The 18,757-nt window shown below is 54.0% G+C and overlaps 3 protein-coding genes across 5 annotated transcripts in view; 2 read left to right on the top strand and 1 right to left on the bottom strand.

The window, feature by feature from the left end:
• The first annotated feature begins 3,645 nt into the window (after positions 1-3,645).
• Bax (BCL2 associated X, apoptosis regulator) lies at positions 3,646-9,123 on the top strand. 3 transcript variants are annotated; one of them, XM_004646470.1, is made up of 6 exons: positions 3,646-3,807; positions 4,419-4,470; positions 4,555-4,701; positions 5,142-5,277; positions 8,483-8,587; positions 8,862-9,123. In XM_004646470.1, the coding sequence occupies exons 1-6, from the start codon at positions 3,774-3,776 to the stop codon at positions 8,964-8,966; spliced, it is 579 nt and encodes a 192-aa protein (XP_004646527.1). In that variant the 5' UTR covers positions 3,646-3,773; the 3' UTR covers positions 8,967-9,123. The 3 variants fall into 3 exon arrangements, with proteins under 3 accessions (XP_004646527.1, XP_012368196.1, XP_023562517.1); XM_023706749.1 differs by having other exon boundaries at positions 3,684-3,822; XM_012512742.2 differs by lacking the exon at positions 4,419-4,470 and having other exon boundaries at positions 3,666-3,807.
• Positions 9,124-12,053: 2,930 nt separating this feature from the next.
• Ftl (ferritin light chain) lies at positions 12,054-13,630 on the top strand. The gene is made up of 4 exons (XM_004646469.2): positions 12,054-12,331; positions 12,488-12,634; positions 12,973-13,098; positions 13,324-13,630. The coding sequence occupies exons 1-4, from the start codon at positions 12,230-12,232 to the stop codon at positions 13,474-13,476; spliced, it is 528 nt and encodes a 175-aa protein (XP_004646526.1). The 5' UTR covers positions 12,054-12,229; the 3' UTR covers positions 13,477-13,630.
• A 1,226-nt stretch (positions 13,631-14,856) lies between these two features.
• The window catches only part of Gys1 (glycogen synthase 1), a 17,851-nt gene continuing 13,950 nt past the window's right edge, over positions 14,857-18,757 (bottom strand). Inside the window, exons 13-16 of the mRNA XM_004646466.2 lie at positions 17,261-17,356; positions 16,939-17,102; positions 16,488-16,568; positions 14,857-16,277 (exon numbers count right to left, since the gene is read on the bottom strand). Of these exons, the coding sequence (XP_004646523.1) occupies positions 15,960-16,277; positions 16,488-16,568; positions 16,939-17,102; positions 17,261-17,356 (659 nt within the window). The 3' untranslated portion in view covers positions 14,857-15,959. The remainder of the gene's footprint in view (positions 16,278-16,487; positions 16,569-16,938; positions 17,103-17,260; positions 17,357-18,757) is intronic.

Here is an 18,757-nt window from a genome sequence, read left to right as displayed (position 1 = left end):
AAAAAAAAACAAAAAAAAACTTGGGACCTTGCCCTTGCCAGGCAGACACTTATGCCACTGATGTATGTCCCCGGCCCACATTTTCATAACCTGACACTGTGCCTTTCCTATGAGACCCTGTGGGTCACTGGTTACCCAGGGCAGTATGGTCAGGTTCTGTACCACCTGGACACTCAGCCAAGTCTGAGTTTGTGGTCTTGGTAGCTTCTTTCTTTTTTTTTTTTTTGTATTTTTTAGGGAAGGGTCTACAGGGTGTTTAGGGTCTCATTATTAGATCGGACTCATAGGGACCTGCCTATTTACAGGCTCCCAAGAGCTGGGTTACAGGCGCCTGCCACCACACCCAGTCTGGATTGCCATCTCCGTGTGCCCTGCGGGCGGGGCCAGGGCCAGCACGACAGGCCCGGGATCACGGATCCTGAGCCTGCTTGCAGGCGCTTTAATCCACTATTTGGCTGGCCCTAAAGATTCCGCCTAACGCAGCGGTCCTGGTAGTTTTGATGCAGTCTGTTTGTGATTGTAAATGCCTTGGCCCTCAGAATTAGCTAGTGCTATGAGCTCTGTCCCTGCAGTAAAAGCTGCTCCTCCCGTCTGCGCTGGGGGCAGGTACACTGGCTCACTAGGCAGGAAGACCAGGCAAATAAAACCGGCTGCGCAGTTAGCAGGAAGCACAGCTTCTCTCCAGGACCTGCCTCCTTTGATCATGGAAATTTTGTTCTGTAAAATTATAAACAGTTGGAAATTATATCAGGAGAAATGAAACACCAGGTACGGTGGAGCTTGACCCCAGTCGCAGCACCTGGGAGGCTGAAACAGGAGGATCACTGCAGTTTCAAGGCCACCCTGGGCTACATAGCAAGACCTTTTCTAGAAAATAGAACAAGGGCTGGGGATGTAGCTCAGAGGCACAGTGCCTGGCTGGCAAGTATGAGGCCTTGGGTTCAAGTCCCAGTACAAAAAACAAAACACCACAAAAAAGGAAGTTAGATCAAGAAGGATGGCCCTGCTCATGCTATTTTGTAACACCCTTCTCTGAAGTGACGGTGTGGTAGGGTCTACATCATTTCCTTCTATGGGCAGAGCCCCTGTGCTCTGCCACTAGGCTCCACTTCTTAAAGGTCCCACAACCTCTTAAACATCACCACACCCAGGACCAGGGTTCCCATAAGCCCTCAGAGTTCCCATGAGCCCTTGGGCCAAACCACATTCAAACCAGAGCGATCCCTTTTCTTCAGTTTCCGGGTCACACTCATCATTTGGAGTCCTGAGCAAATTCCTCCTCTGAGAAGTCCAGTCCGAGAGGCACTGCCTGTGCTGCTGCATACACCTCAGTACTTGAGCATGCCATTATTAAACAATGGCTCTTGGGACTACAAAAAACCAGTAAGAATAACTATCCATTTTGAAAGCCACAAATCAAGCAGTGTGCTGTTACCCAGAAACTGAGAACGATTAAGCATGATTCTCATGGGAATTCTAGGCCAGCAAAAGACCAACATTTAATTAAAATACTGCACATGAAATTAATTACAGTGGTGAGGAGCATCATAAATCCTGATGCTATGAGAACTCTCACCAGTGAGCCTAAGCCAGGAAGCATTCTGCCTCTCAAGTCTGGAAGAGCCATGCAACTCCATATATATAGAGAGATAGATACATAATTTGTTTTTTTTTTTTTTTTGACTTTTTTAAAATTTTTATTTGTGTGTGTGTGTGTGTGTGTGGCCAGCTCAGCCCACCAGGGGGCGGGGCTGGCTGGCATGTGGTGCTGGGGGATTGAACCGCAGTCTCTGTGCTTTGCCAAGCTTGTTCCAAGTAGGTGCTTTAGACCACTGAGCCATCTCTCCAGCCCCCATAATTCGTTAAGTAGGAATTTTTTTTTTTATATTTGGTACGGGGTCTCAATACAAAGCTCAGACTCTAGTGAGCCTCCTGTTTTCAGCCTCCCTAGTGCTGAGATTACAGGAGTGCACTACTACACCCAGTCTCTTCAGTAGGGAATTTACTGGGAGGAAAATGTGGAATAGAAATAGCTCCTGAGAGATAGGAGTCATTAATGGGTTGGCCAAGAATCCAACTCCTTCTGCCACAGGCACAAGCTTGTCACCTGTCCACTTTACAAATCAGAGTTTCTTTCTTTCTTTTTTTCTTTCTTTTTTTTTTTTTTTTTTTTGTGGAACTGGGGATTGAACTCAGATCCTTGCACTTGCCAGGGAAATGCTTATTCCACTGAGCCATCTCCCTGGCCCCACAAATCAGACTTTCTTTGACTCACTGGTCTTGTCTTGTCTTTTCTTTTCTTTCTTTCTTTCTTTTGTTTTTGTGGAACTGGGGATTGAACTCAGGCCCTTGCACTTGCCAGGGAAATGCTTATTCCACTGAGCCATCTCCCCGGCCCCTGGTATTTTCTTTTTAAGGTGAGATGTAGTCTTTTCATTGTTGCTGTTGCTTTATGTGTTTTTTAAAAATTACTTTTGAAATCATGTGCACTATCTGTTGTATGATGAAGCCACTTTGTTTTATGCTTTTTTTTTTTTTTGAGACAGGGTCTTACTGTGTATTTCAGGCTGGCCTGAACTCAATATATAATTCAGACTGCCCTGGAACTCATAGTGATCCTTCTGCCTCAGCCTCCCAAGTGCTAGGATTATAGGTGTGCAACACCATGCCCAGTCATTTTTTTTAATGTATTTAATCCATAGTCTATAGGGTCTAACTACACAGATCAGACTTGTAGTGATCCTCCTGTTTTCAGCCTCCTAAGAGCTGGGATTACAGGTGCACTAATGCACCCAGCCTTTTTTTTTTTTTTTTTCTTTTTTTTTGTGGAACTCAGGCCCTTGTACTTGCCAGGCAAGCACTTACTCTACTGAGCTATCTCCCCGGCTCCAGTTCCAAGGAACTTTAACTCCTGTGTTTGTTTGTTTTTGGAGGAACCAGGGATTGAACTCAGACGCTTGCGCTTGCCAGGGAAGCACTTATTCCACTGAGCCATCTCACCGGCCCAATGCGCCCAGTCTTAATCACTGTCTCAGCGCACCCTGGGGGCAGGGCCAGCACGGCAAGCTGGGGATCGAACCCTGGTCCCTGCGTCTGCCTAAAGCACAGACTGTCCTTAAACTCACTTATGTAGGTCAGATTGGCCTCGAACTGACTGCGATCCTTGTATCACACCCTCCCAAGTGCTGGGATTACAGGCATTTGCCATCATGCCTGGCATTACTTTTCTGTTTTGAGACAGGATCTTGCTAAGTAATCTGAACTGCCCAGGCTGGGCTCGACTTTGTATCAGCCTCCCAAGTGCTAGGATTGCACGCATGGGCCACCATGCTTGGGTGTTCAATTTTCGCGCATACACTTAAACACAAACTTAAGCCGTGGGAAACCTCCTGTCTGCGTGCACATTTCTTTGGTTTTCGAGCCTTTGCACTTGCTGTTCTTCTGCGTGGGGGAGATTCCGACTCTGCAGAAAATTTTAAAAATTTGTGAATCAATGAATGAACAGAAGTGTGGATGGATGTCCGCTCCCGTTTGAATAGGTGGCCGGCGAGTCGGTACCAAGGCCAGCTCTCAAGGGGCGGGGCCGACACCGACCATGTGATCTAGGCCCCGCCCCAAAGCGACAAATTCAGTCACGTGGCCCCATGCGGGGCAGCGGCGCGGCCATTTTGCGGGGCGCTCATGTGAGGGACGCACGCTCCGCGGTGCTCACGTGACCCGGGCGCGCTGCAGCCGCCGGGCGGACCCGGCGAGAGGCGGCGGCGGCGGCAGTGATGGACGGGTCCGGGGAGCAGCCCAGAGGAGGCGGTGAGGCTGGAGCCGGTGAGGCGGGAGGCAGAAGGCAGAAAGCGGGTGGCGGGCAGCGGAAGGCCGGCGAGGTGGCTCAGGCCGCCTCGGAGCCCTCCTGCTGGCCCGGGGCCGTGCGATCGCCTAGCTCTTAGGGGTACAAACTCCCACGGCGGGCGCTGCCAGCCGCCAGCCCCTTCCTTTCTGGAGGTTCCCGGCTCGCTGACCTCCGCGCCCCGATCCCTTCCTGCCTGGTGCCCCCAGAGCCAGAAAACCCGAGGACCCCCTAAATTTAAGTCCGGGGCAGGCCCGGGCTTGTCGTCCGCACCACTTCCTGCCTGTGGCCCTGCTGGGAGGGGCGAGGCTCCCCTCTTCCCCTCCTCTGCCGAGGGGTCGGGAGCAGCGAGGCTCCTCCAGTCGGCACGGCCTGAAGAATGTGGGGGGCAGGCCCGGACTCCCGCTTGCTCTCCATGAGGGACTCAGTTGCCTGGGCTCCCAGTTACTCCATCTGGCAGGGAACCTGGAGTCCAGGGCCCCCGTCCTGACTGCCCTCAGGAAGCACGAGCCTCTACGGTCCCCTGGTCCTTTAGGACCCAAGAGTCGAGGCACGTCTTCCCTCCTCTCTTCTCCAGGGCGTACCAGCTCTGAGCACATCATGAAGACAGGGGCCCTTTTGCTTCAGGGGTGAGTTGGAGGTCTGATTATTGTGGAGCGGATTGGCGGGTGACACCCCGTTCTGATTCTGCACCCCACTCCCTTCCCATGTAGTTTCATCCAGGATCGAGCAGGGAACATGGGCGGGGACACCCTGGAGCTGGCCATGGAGCAGGTGCCCCAGGATGCGTCCACCAAGAAGCTGAGCGAGTGTCTCAAGCGGATTGGGGACGAACTGGACAGCAATATGGAGCTGCAGAGGTGTGGCTGTGGGATCCCAGTGTTGCAGCCAGGGGTCCTGTCAGTTTTCCAAGCTCCCACTCCTCCCCTCTTCCTAGACTCTTCCTCCCTCTTCCAGGTTCTTGGGACCTTTTTTCAGGGTTCTGTCATTTTTGCTACCTTCCTGAATGTCCATTTTTCTGGATATGACAGTGCCCACCTGTAATCCCAGCGCTTAGGACACTGGGACAGGTGGATTGCTATGAGTTCAAAGCCAGCCTGGGCTACATAGAGTGAGGCCTTATCTCAAAACAAACACAATAAAAACCCATAAGTGTCCATCTTGTCCCCTTCCCAACCCCTTTGGCCCCTTACTTTCACTGCAGCCTCCTTTGGGCCTCAGTTTACTGATCTTGGGCATGGGTTGAATGCCAGAATTTCAGATCCTCCCTCCCCAGCATCCGTTCTCCCCTTTCCTGCAGGATGATTGCGGCCGTGGACACAGACTCCCCCCGAGAGGTCTTTTTCCGAGTGGCCGCTGAAATGTTTGCTGATGGCAACTTCAACTGGGGCCGGGTTGTCGCCCTTTTCTATTTTGCCAGCAAACTGGTGCTCAAGGTGGGCAGCTGCAGGGCAGTGAGCCCAGGGTTGCTCTCCTCAAACCTGTGAGGACCTGGGAATCATGGGGTCAACCTCTGCCCGAGCCCAGGGAGCACAGAGGGAAGGAAGAGAGATAGTTGTAGACTATCTGTGCCCTCATTTAGTCATTCAACAAACATGCCTATACATGGAACCCCAGACACAGCATTGGGCAAAGGAGGCTGGTCCCTATAATGTGCAGCTGAGATTGTATGACAGGTGCTTCAGAGTTCTGTAGGCTAGTGCGATTTGAGCAATGTGGTCAGCTTCCTAGAGGGGCAGACAGTGAGTGCAAACAGTGCTTTGACAGACGAAGATCAAGAAGCAAAGCAAAAGGGAGCCGGGAAGATAGCTCAGTAGGATAAGCGCTTGCCTGGCAAGCACAGGGTCCTGAGTTCAATCCCCATCCCGCAAAAAAAAAAAAAAAAAGAAGAAGAAGAAGAAGCAAAAGCATCTAATAGAGGGAGGGATCTGATAGAGGGAGGGCAAGTGAAAGGCCCTGAGGCAGGGTCAAGTCTGGTGTGGCCAGGGCAGCAGGTAGCTGCTTGCTGCTGCATTGGGAGGCAGGGAGGCCTGTGAGAAGGAGGGAGGGGAGGGAGGGCAGGGTGGAGGAGGTTGCTGGTGCCTGAGCCCAGTGCCCCCTCCTGCTGGGCAAGTCCTCTCCCATTTAGCCAACTCCCAGGCCTTTGTTTGAGACAGGCTCCAAAAGCTGGCCTTGAACCTGTGATCCTCTTCCCTTAGCCACCTGAGTACCTGGGATTACAGGTGTGTGCTGCCCCACCTGATATGGCTGGGTTTTTCTTTTTTTTTTTTTTTTGTATGGGGACTCGATCTCAGGACCTGGCACTTGGCAGGCAGGCACTTATGTTGCTGAGCTATCTCCCCAGCCCTTTGTCTTTGTGTGTGAGATATGGGATTGAACCGAAGGCCTCCCCACGGAGCTACATCCCTAGCCCTTTTTTACTTGAGACAGGGTCTTGCTAAGTCATCCAGGCTGGGCTTGAACTTGTGATCTTCCTACCTCAGCCTCTCAAGCAGCTGGGGTTATATGCACATGCTGCTGTGCCCAGGGCTGATTTTATTTTATTTGATACATGCTCTCGCTGTGCAGCTAGGACTCATAGTGATCCTCCTGTCTCAGCCTCCCCAGCTCTGGGATCATAGGCGTGCGCCATCATGCCTGATTTTGGTGGCTGGCTTGGCACGGGGCTAGCATGGCATGCAGTACCAGGGATTGAACCTGGGTCCCTACACTTGCCAGGCAGGTGCTTAGGCTGCCAAGCTATCTCCCCAGCCCCCAGGGCTGATTTTAAACAAAGAAACAAGGTGACCCAGTTTTTCAAATTCCAGAGATGATTCTAAGACATGCAGCATTTTTTTTTTTCCTTTTTGAGACAGGGTCTCACTATGCAGTTCAGGCTGACCTTGAGCTTACTTTGTAGCCCAGGATGGTCTCGAACTCCCAGCTATCCTCCTGCTTCAGCCTCCTGAGTGCTGGGATTACAGGCATGTGCCACCATGCCCAGCTAGGAAAATGTTAATTGTGTGGGCCAGGCTGCAGCAATCTGGCTGCTCAAGGTGGAGTTCTTTCAGCTTTTCCCTGTGAAGATTCTCATAGGAAAATATTGGTGGGAGGATCCTAACAAACTGCCCACTCTTCTGGGTCAGAATAAAGAAGCAAGAGCCAGGCACAGTGGTGTGTATCTGTAGTCCCAGCCTTTAGGGAGGCTGAGGCAGGAGAATCACAAGTTCAAGTCCTGCCTAAGCAAGTCATTTAGCTCCTGTCTTAAAAAAATAAAAGTTTGGGGATATAGCTGCATGGAAGAACCTTGGGTACTGCAGAAAAAAAGAGGACAGGTCTGCTGGGGTGGGTGGACACCCATGATTCCACCATGTGATAGGCTGAGGCAGAAGGGTGGCTGCATATTTAAAGCCAGCCTGGGCTATAGTTCACGTACACACCGAGACCCTGTCTCAGAACACAAAAAAGACAGGCCTGGGTTGTCCTAGGTGTGTACCTACATGTGCAAGGCCTGGGGTTTGACCCCAGCACCCCCCATACACACATGGTCCCTGGCCTCAGGTACTTGCGGTGGAGGTGGACAGTACATGCGTGTACCTGCGTGCACACACCCTCGTGTGTAGGTGTGTGGAGGAATCACCCCCAGGTTTGCATCTGCCAAGCGCACTATTGCTAGGTTGTACTCCAAGCCCCTGGCGTGTTGGGGATTGTGTGATGGGGCATCAGTGTTGAGGGCTGAAGGGGACAGCCATCAGTGTGACAGTAGGGTGCTCCGACACTGGGACAAGTGGAGAAGCAGGCAGATGACTGGCAGTCTTTGGAGTTGAGAGAGTAAGTCAGGGTGGGGGTGTTCAGCAAAGGCCCACTCAGGAAGTCACATTTGACCCAGCCTTTGAGCTGAAAGTGGGACTTTGCTGAGTTGGGGTCCATTTAGTCAGAAGGTTCAGCATATTCAGAGGTCCTGAGGCAGGGAGGAATTTTTTTTTTTTTTTTTTTTCCCACGTGGAACTGGGGATTGAACTCAGGCCCTTGTGCTTGCCAGACAAGCGCTTATTCCACTGAGCCATGTCCCCGGCCCACAGGGAGGAATTTGACATGAAAATGTAGACCTTCAGGCATGGTGCCACACACCTAGTTCTGACTACTGAGGAGGCTGAAGCAGGAGGCTTGTTGGAGTTAGGGAGTTTCAGACTAGCCTGGGTGTTGTGAGACCCTGTGACTAAACAGAACAACCAGCCCTATAGGCACGGTGGTACACCTGTAATCCTAGCCCTCTGGATGATCTGGGTCACAGATTCAAGCCCAGCCCAGGCGATTTAGCCAGACCCTGTTTCAAAGGAGTGGGAGAAGCTAGGGCTATAACCCAGCCTTGGGTTCAATCCCCAGTACCACAGACAAACAGAAGAGGGCATGTTAGGTACCCACCAAAAGCAGCATAGTGAGCTGGTGTCAGCTTGGAGCCCTCTGGAATCCTGAGGGCACTGGGGAGCCTCAGGGCTCAGGAGCAGGGTAGGTGAGAGCAGTGTGACTTGGTTTACCGTTTATTAAGCTGACTTCTAATGGGGAGGGAGAGACAGCCAGAGGGGGCAGAGGCTGGAAAAGCGGTCTGGGGCCTTCCCCAGGCAGAGGGTCAAGGCCTGTCCCTCATGCCTTGCACCGTAGGCGCTGTGTACCAAGGTCCCCGAGCTGATCAGAACCATCATGGGCTGGACACTCGACTTCCTCCGAGACCGGCTGCTGGGCTGGATCCAGGACCAGGGTGGTTGGGTGAGATGCCTGGGCCTTCCCCGACCCTCACGGCACACCCCTTCCCACCCCAGGTCACCTGTGACACATTTCTTCACATACTTTGTCAATCTGAGTCAGCCTGTGCCCCCTGACCATGCTTTGGCCCTTCCCACTGCCCCCACTTGTCTAGCCCGCAGGTTCCTGGGTGTCCCTGTGACACTGTCCCCAAGCTCCTGGGCCCCGGATCCCTGATTACCTTGCACAGGCTCAGAGGCGGCGTGCTGAGCATCTGAGGTGATGTCTCTGTCCCTAGGACGGCCTACTTTCCTACTTTGGAACCCCGACCTGGCAGACGGTGACCATCTTCGTGGCTGGCGTGCTCACCGCCTCGCTCACCATCTGGAAGAACATGGGCTGAGGCTCAGCCGCCTTGGACTGTGTTTTTTCTGCATAAATTATGGCATTTTTGGTGGGAGGAATGGGGACTGGGGACAGGGCATTTTTCTTACTTTTGTAATTATTGGGAGGGGAGGGAAGTGTGGACCGCAGGGGTAATAAACCACCTTCGGGCCACAGTCTGGAGTCTGAGTCACTGGCCCCTGCAGCCTGGGGACAGCAAGGTGCAGGCCACAGCTGCCACCACTGTCTGCTCACTGACACCTTGGAGACCTGGAGTACTTGCCCGGCTTTGTCTGGGGGTACCAAGTACAGTCAGGACAAAGGGTTCGGTGCTAGCCCAGTCCCCAGGAGCCCAAGGCTGCCTGTCATTCCACTGTTTGCAGCGCAGGCTTATGATGTATGCTGGGGCAGGGGATAGGGACCCAGGGCAGCCTCTCCCAGCCAGCCAAGGCCTCTGAGCCCAGGTAGCAGGGTGACCCCCGGGTGGGGGTGGGGTGGGTACAGGTAGAGGGGCCCAAACCTGAAGCAGTGCTAAGGGAACAGATGAGGAGGTCTGGCTGGGCCAGCTCCGGTGGGTGCTGGTCTCCCAGAGAGCCTAGAGGAGGCAAGAGCTGGCCACTCCCTGTCAGAACTGCTTGTGAATGTGCATGGGCCTCCCCCTGCCTCCACCTCTGGTCTCCTACCCTGTTTGCTTTTTTGAAGAGGGGATTGAGACAGGATCTCACTGTGTAGTCAGGTTGGCCTCAAACTCACAGCAATCCTGCCTCAGCCTCCTGACTGCTGGAATTATAGCCAGCATGTCCCACCACACCCAGCCAGCCCTATTAGGGGTTTCTAAATGCTCCTTTCTTGAGGAGCTCTCAGTATCTGCTTCCGCCCCTCTCACAGAGTTAGGGCTACCAGCCCCCCCCCCCAAGTCTTCAGCCCCTGATCCCAGCCTGCACGGGCTCATAGGGCCTGTGCGTGCCTCAGGTCTCCTGTTGTGCCTGGTTGTCACCTCTGGGGCCGCTGGTCCCTTCTGGCTTCTGTAGGGCACCCCCCACCCTCCCCTAGGAAGTGGTGCTGTCCTGGCTTTGCCTCAGCTGCCCTCTGAGCCAGGTGTCCCTCTGGGCTCCCGACGTAGGCCATGGGGCGGTCTCTGCCTCCTTCCCCTGGCCTGAGGCTACTGGGCCCTGCTCAGGCCACCTGGGGAAGCAGCTTCCCTGAGGATGGCCACCTGCCCATCATTCCCGATGTGGCACCAACCCCAGGTGTGCCGGCCCTGCCCTCTCAGCTGCAGGTGAAGGCTGTAACTGGCACACTTCGGGGTCACAGTTGTGTTATTGTATATTATGTATATTAAATAATCTGAATGAATCAAGCAGGTCTCTAAAAGAGGTCTCTCTGCCCTCCCAGTCTCTTTCCTCTGGGTCTGTGTCTTCCTTCCAGCCTCCAGTCTCTGCCAACCCCTGGTTTTCTGTCATCTTGTAACAGCCCTTGCTCCTCTTCGCCCGCCTGGGGAGGGGCCCCTTCAAGGTCGCCGCCCGCCCGGACCTACCTGAGGCTAAAGGTCCCTCGCCGTGGCAGCCCGTGTGGTCAATGAGTAACTCTTCCCTAATCAGGGCGCTGGGTTCCTGGCCCGCCTAGACGCTCACCCCAGACACCACGTCACGGGAAAGCTATGAGGGGAGCCATGCTTGCCACCCGGGAGAGGGGTCGCCTAGACTGCGACAGGTGGCAAGCAGAAAAAGAACGGGTGGGGAGGGGGCAGAGGCGGTGACAGGTCGCATGCAGGCCGCCCCAGGCCGGTCCAGGCGGCTGTCAATCCCAGCGCGGCCCCGGGCTGAGGTCAGCGCCCCGCCCCCAGCCCCTTCCCTCGCTGAGTTAGCATGACTCAGCACAGAGCCGCTCACCCCACCCGGGGGCTCCCGCTCCCCGGGCCGCTTCCAGGGGACACCTAAACAAGAGCAAGGCCCTCTTGTCTTCGAGGTGCCCCCAAGATGGGGCTTAGTGGAGGTGTGAGCCCCCTGAGGTCAGGGGGTGGTGTGAGCCAGCTCCATCTTCTTGACAGCAGGGTGAAGAAGCTGGCACACTTTGAAGCCGGCAGCTTGTCCCGGGCCCCCATGCCATGTTTCTCCAGGGCCCAGGGCTTCGCTGTGACTGGAAGAAGGAGGTGCCAGGGAAAGCACTAGAACTGTAGAGACTTTCTTTTTCAGGGCCCCAAGCTCTCAGTCTCTGCTTCCCCCGAACAGCCCCACGTCTGTAGACCCAGGGATCCCAAAACGCGAGTCCTTTCCTTCCTCCAAGGGAGTCCTGGCTCCCAGGACAATACCGTGCCGCTAAACGGCTCCCCATGTGTCCGGGGCTGCAAGAGGCCTGCTGGAGTTCCACACGCCACCCTAGTTGTCAAAACGTTCTGCCAGGCTTCCAGAGACACCAGCACGTGCACCCACGGATCCTGAGGGTCCCTTTCCATTTTGCAGCTCACCCTAAGGGTCCAAGCATCTGCGTCCCGAGGGCTCCAGAACCCCGTTCTTTAAAATTTCCCATGACCTCTCTCGGGACTCCCCGGATCCTAGAAATACAATCTCACCCAGCTTCCAAATTTGCCAGTGATTCGCAGACCCCCTTATCATGCAAAGAAAGCCCTAGGTCCCCTTAGCACCTTGTGGGCTACCCTCCCCCACCCCCAGGACAGGGCATCTTCTAGAAAAGCCCACGTTTTCACACCACCAGAAGCCTGCTTCCTGAGATTGCCTCTCATGGCCTCTAGGTCATCATTTTCCGCGGTCCCCAGTGTCCCAATAAATCGCTCACTTCTCTGAAAGGCACTACCCAGCCCCCGCCCCGAGCCCTTTGACTTCCCCAAACTAGCCCCGGAATCCCCACCCCTAGCCCCCCATTCCCCGTTTCCCAACAGCCTCGCGCTTTAGGCGCGTGACTCCTTCAGCTCGGAGTGGGGGTTGAGATTCCCATCGGCCCCGGATTGGTTAGGCGCAGCCCCCGGGCCCTGCCTTCCTCCGCTGCGGATTGGCCTTTTTCTCTATTCTGAGCACCCCGCCCCTAAATTCGTGGTGCTATAAAAGACGCCGCCCAGCTTCTGCTCCCAGCGGCGCGTCCGGAGGTCCCGCGGATCTGTTTTTGCTTCAACAGTGTTTGGACGGAACAGACCCGGGGACTCCTCTTTCATCTTCCCATCCACCTTCCAGGTACAAGTTTCGGGACCATCTTCTCGCCTATCGCCTCCTTCCAGGACCGGACAACACCGTTCTTTTGTGGGTAGCTCCTTATTGCTGATCAGCCATGACCTCTCAGATTCGTCAGAATTATTCCACCGAGGTGGAGGCTGCTGTCAACCGCTTGGTGAACCTGCACCTGCGGGCCTCCTACACCTACCTCTCTCTGGTAAGGGTCCCCAGGACGCCCCAGGCCCGAGTTTCCCTTAACTGCGCACTTCTTGCCTGTGCGCACGCGCAAGTCTTCTTTGTTTAGTAGAGTGGGCGGAGGCCCAGCGCCTGGCCTCGCCTCCCGCCACATATTTATCGCCTTCTCTTCCCGCAGGGCTACTACTTTGACCGAGATGATGTGGCTCTGGAGGGCGTGGGCCACTTCTTCCGTGAGCTGGCGAAGGAGAAACGCGAGGGAGCCGAGCATCTCCTGAAGATGCAAAACCGGCGCGGCGGCCGTGTACTCTTTCAAGACGTGCAGGTAAACGCGGAGGGAGAGATGGACCGTGACTCCAGCAGGCCCGGCCTGCGCTCGGGGCTCCTCGGCCTTAGCAGGTCAGGTGTCCGCTGGGGATTCTGGGAAGTTGAGTTACTTTCTGTGCATGTTATTGTGAATGGACATGGAGTTGGGAGGGGAGGGGAATCCCCCAAGGCCAGCTAGCAGAATGGGTTTTGGGAATGTGTGCCTTAGTTGGAGGTGTGATACAGACTCAAGTGTCGTCTAGGGCCACATCCCTGACAGCTGTGGGAGTTCTAGTGTTAACTCTGTGGGTGTGTAGGATAACGTGGCAGCTTCTGTGCCTTTTATTTTCTGCATAGAAACCATCTGAAGATGAGTGGGGTAAAACCTTGGACGCCATGGAAGCTGCCCTAGCCCTGGAGAAGAACCTGAACCAAGCTCTTCTGGACCTTCATGCCTTGGGCTCTGCCAAGACTGACCCCCATGTAAGTGGCTGTTCCAGGGTCCAAGGGCACACTTCTGAGCCTTACTCCTGAACATCCTGTTGCTAGAAATTGCAACTGTCGCTACCCCTTTTCTTTACCCTGCGGTACACCTGGGATCGAACTCACGACCAGGCACTTATGCCACTGAGCTATCTTTCCAGCCCACTTCCACCCTTTTGGCTCAGAATTGAATTCTTGATTTTTTTTTTTTTTTTTTCTTTTCAGATCTGTGATTTCCTGGAGAACCACTTCCTAGATGAGGAGGTGAAGCTCATCAAGAAGATAGGTGACCACCTCACCAACCTCCGCAGGCTGGCGAGCCCCCAGGCTGGGCTGGGCGAGTACCTCTTTGAAAGGCTCACTCTTAAACATGACTAGGAGGTCAGAGCCTGGCGGTCTCTGAGGGGCTCCTGCATCACCCGGCGTAAGGGCTTTGCCTAACCCTCTCCCTCCAGCCACTAGGCAGCTTTCTCACCTTTCTGGAGCCCCCTCCCAAATCTTGGACCAAAAGAAAATAAACCCTTTTGCAGCAGCTGGTGGTATTGTATGTACTTGTGTGCAGTGTGGAAAATGAGTCCAGGCTGGGTAATGACAGAAGAGATGTGTTGGCCCCAGCTGTCTTCTGAAAAGGCAACACATCCTGTGGGTGTGGGGGTGTTGTGGTTGAGGGTTCACTGCTTACCTGGCTGGCTGTACCCTCTAGATGTTTGAAGGGTCTAGTGTTCTAGGGGTTCCTACCTGGAACCAGACACCATTGAATCTCAGTAACCTGAAGGGCTGCCAAGGAGTGAATCATGGAGCTAGGTACTGGGCCGAGCTTAGAATTGGAGCCTGAATGGTAGAGGTATTGAGCCCTTCATGTGGGCAAATTGATGTCATCACAGTTAAATGCATGACAGTTGAGACTTATACCTAGTCCCAGAGGCTGCTTGTAGAGTGAGGCAAGGCTGTCATGGGCAGCCAGGGCCATGTGATGCTCAAGGGTGCAGAGCTAGGGGTTTGGGGCTCAGCCCAAACAAGATTTGAAACTAGGCTGAATACTGCAAGAGGGAACTAAAACAGTTCAAGGAGAGTTGAAACTGCTGTGTCACTTCTCCCTCCTCCCTTCATGGCACAGGAAGAGTGGGGGTCAGGAGGGTGCTGGAAATCAAACCCAGGAAAATGTGTGTGTGCTGGGGAAGTGCTGTCCTAGAGCTCTGTTCACGGCCCAGCTGGAGGGCCATAAAAGCCCACCCGCACTGTGCTCCTGTCACTGCACTTCTGGTGGCCATTTGTGATTGGCAGGGAGCTTACCCTGTTCACCACACACAGACTAATAGGAAAGCTGGCTCATTCAAATCTGGAGCAATTAAGGATATACACACGGCCCTTCTAGTGAAGATCAGAACAAAAAGGAAGGCACTTTGTGAGAACAGAGCTATCCGGGGGCAAAAGTAGAGTCCTAGAAAGCTGAGGCTGTGCACCTGTGATGTCCACAGGACGGCCAAAAGCCACCTGTGGCCATGGAACATGCATATGGCGGATATTTCTGATGACAGAACTTCACACCAAAGATCACGTGAGGCAAGTTTTTGCCACTTAAGAATCACGGCCAACTTGAGCAGTCAGACATGCCTTCCTCAAATAGCACTGGGACCTTCCAACTGCAAAGCAAGTCTTGGGGAGGAAGGGTGTCCAAGGCAGGGACTAAAATCGGGACTGGGGAGAGGAAAGGCCCCCCCCCAAGCACTCATGTCCGACAACAGACACTTGGGACTCTAAATATTGATGTATCTTTTTATCTCCGGACACACTCCAGGCACACCCATTCTGCTTCCCCAACCCAAAGTGGAGTGTCAGACACAGCACAACACACGTGAGGGGCCCTCCCTTCACTGAAGCCAGGGGCCAGGCACAACCAGGGGCTGGAAGGGCCTCGAGGTAACTAGAGCTTCTGCAACCCAGTGAGTGGGCTCAGCTCTCAAACAGGGTAAAGGGACCTGGATGCGGCACAGTGGTGAGGTTTCAGATACAGCAGCGGGGACCTAGAACCCAGTGGTTTCAGGATGGATGGAGTGGTTGGGTGGGCTGGGGGTAGGGTAAACAGCAGAGGGAGTCCTTGGAGGGTACAGGAAGAGGACAAGACACAGAGAAGAGCTCAGACTCAAGCAAAGGGGGTTGGAGCTGGTCCAGAAATAGGCCAGAAAGGCAGAGTTGTCTAAACCAAGACTGCATGCTCTCCAGAAGAAATGAAGAGCCAAGTGCTTGTGTCACCCCCAGCCTGGCCAAAGTGTGGGTGACCACAGGAGCGCTTTGAGGGATCCTCCAGGCAGGACTAGACATGCCGGGGAAGGCCACACTGTGAGCCTCTCCTGGAGTTGAGGAGTTGAAATGGAGGACCATCATTAAAGTCCCTGAAATTGTCCAGCTCTGGACTTGGTTGTCCCATTAGCAAGGATACCACGTGGTTTCTAGCACTTTGTGGTCCCCAAGCCAGGCCTAGACACGGCATGCTGTGGATGCTACAGAATTTGCAAGCCATGAAAGCTTCTAGGAGCTTCAGCCTGCAATGTAACAGGCCAGGCTTCCCAGCACCTCTGGCACCACTGCAGAGTACTGGCAGATCCCCAGGCTCTGGGACCCAGTCTGAGCCTGGGGGACTCCAGGGCACAGACAATGCATTCTGAATCTGAGAAAGGCACAGCGTTTGGGCTTTGGAGTGTGGGGACTCCAAAAGCAGAGCTGGAGGGGCAGCAGTGTGAGGCGACTGGGGCTGAATCCCACTGGGGACTGGAGTGGGGCTCGAGAACAGCACCCGCGGTCTCTATTCTCTGGACAGTGACAGAGGACAGGACCAAGGCGGGTGAGTGGGCGTGCCCGGCTTAGTTGCGCTCTTCCCCCAGGGAGCTAGTGGGGCTGAGAGGCTCACTAGGTGTGCTCAGAGAGCTGGAGGGTGCAGTGTCCACTGAGTTGCTGCGCTTGCCGGGGGCAGGGGTGCAGGAGGCACGACGCGGCCACTCGGGCGCGCGGATGTTGCGCCGATCCTTGGCAGCCTCCTCGTCCTCGTCATATCGTTCACCATCTTCAAGTGGCCCTTCCCGGGGTTCCTCCTCATCCTCGCTCTGGTGCGGGCTTGAGTGCCGTGACAGGGAGGGCGAGGGTGGCACCGAGGCTGGCCGTGGGTAGCGGTAGCCCTGGGTCTGCATCCCCAAATGTGGACACAAAATCAGAGACTGAGAAACTCTGAAAGTCCTCAGAGGACTCGGCCCCCTTCTAGATCTTTATGCCTCCCCCTCCCCCTCCCCTCTCCTCCCCCTCCCCTCCCCTTCCCCCCCCCCCAAAAAAAACCCAGCCCTGGCCCTAGCCCAGAGCTCAACTTCCAACCCAGCAGAGATCCTGGCCCCACTTACTGCATCAGTCTCGTGGGGCTCGTAGGTGAAGTGATCTGGAAAGGCCTTGGCCAGCGCCATGTGGCGCGCAGACATATAGTACTTAGGAAAAAAGAGGAAAGAAGATGTCAAAGGACAGAGGAGTGGAGCCCACACTCTAGGTGGTGAACCCGGGACCAGCCTTTATGCAAATATGTACCCAGCTAGCTCCACCCCTTATGTAAATAAGACCGGTGAACGGACAATCTCTGAGCCACACCCCACTGAGGGCGGGGATTCTCCCACCTTGTCAAGCGAGGCTTTGGCCACACCCTTTTGCAAATAAAAAACCCAATTCTTTGCTTAAAAGGACAGCAACAGTTGCAAGTAGGAGGACCAGCCTTTTGAGGCCTCAGAAACTCAGATCCAGAGCTGGCGGTGGCTGATGGATCCAGAGCTCAGGGGACTGCTGAGGGTAGGGAAGGGGTCTTACTCGGCCTAGGTACTTCCAGTCCAGAAGGTCAGAGAGACGCTCTGTGCGGTTCCGCTGGATGATGCGCTGTCTGCGGCTCTGCTGGCAGAAGCTGTAGAGGAAGGAGGTGAGCTGTGAGCAGGAATCGTCCAGGCTGCGGAACCGCCGATCCAGAATGTAGATGCCTGCAGAGGCAGGAGCAGGGTTCAAAGAACAAGTTAAGGAGACTTGCATGGCCGCCGGGACAAGGTGGCACCAGGACCCCATGCCCCCACATCCCTCCTGCCCAGGATCCAGCAGCCCCAGCTGTCCCTTTCTAACCCTCAGGAGCCTGGGCGCTGACCGTAAGCTGAGGGGTCTGCGATGTGCTCCTCCATGAAGCAGCCGAAGCCGGAGAGGTTTGTGGAGATACTGGGGATGCCCATGACCGTACACTCGGCTGCATGGAGACAGAAGAAGCGCCCAGTTAGCTGCCTTCTCTAAGGACTCTGTGTGTGTGTGTGTGTGTGTGGTACAGAGAACTGACACTAAGCTGCATCCCCAGTCCTATTTATATTTTAGATTTTATTTGTGACAATGTCTTACTAAATTGCCCAGGCTAAATTCAACCTTGCGATCTTCCTGCCTCAGCTTCGCAGAGCTCTGAGATTAGAGGTACGCACTATGCACCACCATTCCTGGCTTTTTTTTTTTTTTTTTTTTTAATTTTTTTATTGGCAGAAACGGGGATTGAACTCAGGCCTTTGTGCTTGCCAGGGAAGCACTTATTCTACTGAGCCATCTCCCTGGCTTCTATTGTTTAAATGGTAATAAACACAACAGCGCCCTCTTCTGGCAATGAACCAAGTGCCTCGTCCCTGAGCCTGCAATTCAAGATGTACTTTAGTTTATACTCTCCGAGTTTCTTAGAGAGGAAGCTAAGATTCAGAAAAGGTAATTCAGTTGCTCTGAGAATTTACAATGGAGAAACGTCCACAGTCAGGAAATAAGGATGACTTATGGGCAGTTTATTTGGACCCGTGTCGATCATTTTAATTAATCCTCACAACCTTAAGCTGTCCTTGGGCTGGCGAGATAGCTCAGTGGTCTAAAGCACCTGCTTAGGCAACTATGCAGGGGCTGTGGTTCGATTTTCAGCACCACATGCCACGCCAGCCCGGCCCCCAGGGTGGGCTGAGCTGGCCACAAAAAAAAAAAAAAGTGTTCTTGCACCAAAAGCCGGATCGATATCATTTGGGTTATGAGTGTCAGTCTCTAATTTTATTTTATTTTTTAATATATTTAGGACAGTGTCTACAGGGTTTCACTACATAGATCGGACTCATAGTAATTCTCCTGTTTTCAGCCTTCCAAGCACTGAGATTATGGTGCATGCCACCACGCCCAGTCTCAATTGCCATCTCAGCGCGCCCTGGAGGCAGGGCCAACACTGCACACGGGGATGGAACCCAAGCCACTGTGCTCTGCCTAAGCAGGCGCTTTAGTCTGCTGAGCTGTCTGGCCAGCCTCCGTCTCTAATTTGACAGGAGGTTTTTTTGTTTATTTGTGTTTTTTGGTTTTTGTTTTTGCTTTTTTAAAGATCTCTCTCTGTCTCTCTTCTCTTTAAGGTTTCACTATGCAGTTCAGCCTTGCACTTTCTTTGTAGTGAAGTTGGCCTCCAACTTGCCCTGATCCTCCTGCCTATGCTGAGTTTATAACTGCCACAATAAATGTATTCCTAAAAACTTAAATCAGGGGGGGCTGGAGAGATGGCTCAGTGGTCTAAAGCACCTACTTGGAACAAACTTGGCAAAGCTCAGGGACCGCGGTTCAATCCCCCAGCACCACATGCCAGCCAGCC

The sequence above is a fragment of the Octodon degus genome, unplaced genomic scaffold, assembly GCF_000260255.1.
Source record: "Octodon degus isolate 3935 unplaced genomic scaffold, OctDeg1.0 scaffold00268, whole genome shotgun sequence".
NCBI lineage: Eukaryota > Metazoa > Chordata > Mammalia > Rodentia > Octodontidae > Octodon > Octodon degus.
The sequence above is the reverse complement of the archived record's forward strand: the minus strand, read 5'-3'. Positions and strand labels throughout refer to the sequence as shown.

Coding starts and splice junctions, on each gene's coding strand:
- Ftl (XM_004646469.2), top strand. CDS start 12,230: ATGACCTCTCAGATTCGTCAGAATTATTCCACCGAGGTGGAGGCTGCT. Junction 12,635..12,972: donor TACTCTTTCAAGACGTGCAG/GTAAACGCGGAG, acceptor TTTTCTGCATAG/AAACCATCTGAAGATGAGTG. Junction 13,099..13,323: donor CTGCCAAGACTGACCCCCAT/GTAAGTGGCTGT, acceptor TTTTCTTTTCAG/ATCTGTGATTTCCTGGAGAA.
- Bax (XM_023706749.1), top strand. CDS start 3,774: ATGGACGGGTCCGGGGAGCAGCCCAGAGGAGGCGGTGAGGCTGGAGCC. Junction 4,471..4,554: donor GGGGCCCTTTTGCTTCAGGG/GTGAGTTGGAGG, acceptor CTTCCCATGTAG/TTTCATCCAGGATCGAGCAG. Junction 4,702..5,141: donor AGCAATATGGAGCTGCAGAG/GTGTGGCTGTGG, acceptor CCTTTCCTGCAG/GATGATTGCGGCCGTGGACA.